The following is a 2,380-nucleotide window of genomic DNA, read 5'->3' as shown; positions in this document are numbered from 1 at the left end:
CTCCCTCTCCTCCCAGACCTCCGCCGCACACGCTTCGCTCGCCTCACGGCAATAGTTGCAACTTTAGCCGAGCCAGTAAAACGCGGCGACTCATAACGGGCGCGCCGTAAAAGTAAAGCTCGGCATCGGCAGAGCCATCCCGCCGGAGAGAGAGAGAGAGATGTAACCGCGCTGGGGGCGGCAGGCAGGCCCGGCTGTGGGCTGCGCCACCTCCCACAGCGTCGAGTGAATGTTAACGGCACGTATTGGAGCGTACCTGGACGGGTTCAGGGTCCTCGTCCAGGACGTCGGTGTCGATGGAGGAGCGCTGCTGGTGCTGCACCATGAGCATGTGCTTCCGCCGGGACGCGGGGCTGAGGGCCGAGGTGTGCGCCGTGCTGGGGTGCAGGCTGTGCGCCAGGCTGTGCTGCTGCAAGCTCAAGTCGGCCGAGTTGTCCGAGTCGGCTTGCAGCACCTACGGGGTTGGAACGAGACCAGGGGCGTTGCGTCAGGACAGTAGGGTAGGAACTAGGGATGTGCAGACCGACCATTGCTGAGAGCTCGATTAAGAAAAATACAAGCAACAATTATTAACATGTTGAGTGCGGATAATGGGGGCGTGATTAACTGGTCATGCCGCATTCAACGCGAGAAATGATTTGATTTTGGAGAAATGGGAGATTTGATACGAGGTCGAAAGTGTACTGATAACGTCCAGGATCCGCACATCCCTATGAGGAATAGAAAAAGAGTAAGGCGAGGTGTAAAATGCAACCCATCAGACGGCAGCCGCCTCAGCCGTCTGTGCTCATTGTCCCTGTCGCTGAACACTGTGGAAGCGACACGAGCTGTTTCCTACAGTACAATGAGGGAAGCTTCGAGACTCCTCTGCTTCGTATTTGCCGCGCGAAAGTCAAGTGCGGCGGCATGTGACGGTGACCTTGCAACCTTACACTGAACGCGTGCCCTCACTCACCGTGGCCTGGCTCTCGTTCCAGATGCCGTTGGTCTCGGCCAGCGAGTCCGACGACGCGAAGGGCGACAGGCGCGCCCCGGGCCCCGCCTTGCCGTTCATCCTGCGCGTCGTCAGCCCTCTGCCGGGCGCCGGCGAGGTCCTCGGCGTGTCGCCCTCGTCCTGCAGGTCCTGCTGCTCGCCCTCGAAGCGGTCAGACTGACGCCTGAACTGGTCGCGGGGGAATACGGCCAGGTCCGGGTCGGCGGTCGACGTGTCCTCCAGGGACACGCTCTTCTTGCGGAAGAGACCGCGGTAGATGAGATTCTCGTGAAACTCGTCGTCGAGCGAGTCCTTGGGGCCGAGGCCCACTATCCTGAGGCGAGGGTGCACCAGCTTGCCCGTCGGCACCACGCCGTCCTCGTCCTCCTCGTCCTCGTCCTCTTCATCCTCCTCTCCAACGTCCTCGTCGTCCATGCCGTCGTCCTGCTCCGAGTGGTCCGAGAGGTCGCACTGTAAAGGCAAACAAACCAAAGTTCACTGACGTTGACCGAGGAGACGGCGCAGTCCCTCCTCGGGGTTCACTCGTGGCCTCACCTCTCGGCACGGGGACATGTCCTGTGGAGGGATGGCCCCCAGGGGACCCCCCATGGGCGGGTCCGTGATGAGGATCTCGCCGTCGCCGAGGAAGCTGTGCCGCCTGCGCCCTGGTCCCTGGGCCGGGCCCGGGCCCGGCGCCCCCGGCGCTGCTCCCTGGGGCGCACCCGCCTGGCTGCAGGGTGGCGACGAGCACGGCCCGGTGCACCCGGGCCCGCACGGCGCCAGGCACGGCGCTCCGCACGGCGCCCCGCAAGGCTGCGGCTCGAAGTCAATCAGGATCTCCTTGTACTTGCTCGGCCTCCTCTCCTCCAGGTCCCTGGCCTCCAGTATGTCCTGAGAAACAAAAATGATGAAACGTGACTCAGCAAGTCACCGCGAGCAACATTACGTGTGATAGACTCGTCGTTACAGCTACAGCACCGTCACTTACCATGGATCCCCGCCTACTGCCGAGCGGGTCCCTGTCACGAGACTCGCGGGACGAGTCCCTGCGGTCCCTTTGGTCCCAACCGTCGCGCAGGTCGTGGTGGTCCCGTTGCAGAAGAGGCGCAATTTGCCTGGAACGTGCGCCAATAACCAACCGCAACGTCAGTCCACGCCCAGAAACGGGAGAAAAGAGGAAAGTTTGGGATGGCACCTACCTCGAGTCTTTGGGTTGTGCTGCCTGCGGCTGATACCCTGGTCCTGGATGCCCCGGAGGGCCGTGGCCGTGGACAGGCCGGCCTTGAGGGGGAATGTGTCCCTGGGGGGCGTGCCCCTGAGGGACGTGAGCTTGAGGGATGTGTCCTTGCGGTCCATGTACTTGGGGCATGTGCCCTTGGGGGGCGTGGCTCGGGGGGATGTGGGGCT

At 62.9% G+C, this 2,380-nt stretch overlaps 1 protein-coding gene across 1 annotated transcript; it reads right to left on the bottom strand.

Moving 5' to 3' along the window:
- Window positions 1-256: 256 nt before the first annotated feature.
- LOC113205773 (uncharacterized) lies at window positions 257-2,374 on the bottom strand (the record flags this gene model as incomplete). The annotated part of the gene is made up of 5 exons (XM_052276812.1): window positions 2,173-2,374; window positions 1,962-2,088; window positions 1,529-1,864; window positions 956-1,444; window positions 257-454 (listed from the first exon to the last, which is right to left on the bottom strand). Coding segments are annotated over exons 1-5 (1,320 nt in total), but the record flags the coding sequence as incomplete, so codon positions are not given.
- Between the last annotated feature and the right edge of the window lie 6 nt (window positions 2,375-2,380).

The sequence above is a fragment of the Frankliniella occidentalis genome, unplaced genomic scaffold (genome assembly GCF_000697945.3).
Source record: "Frankliniella occidentalis isolate FOCC.00 unplaced genomic scaffold, Focc_3.1 Scaffold4513, whole genome shotgun sequence".
In the NCBI taxonomy this organism is placed as follows: domain Eukaryota; kingdom Metazoa; phylum Arthropoda; class Insecta; order Thysanoptera; family Thripidae; genus Frankliniella; species Frankliniella occidentalis.
The sequence above is the reverse complement of the archived record's forward strand: the minus strand, read 5'-3'. Positions and strand labels throughout refer to the sequence as shown.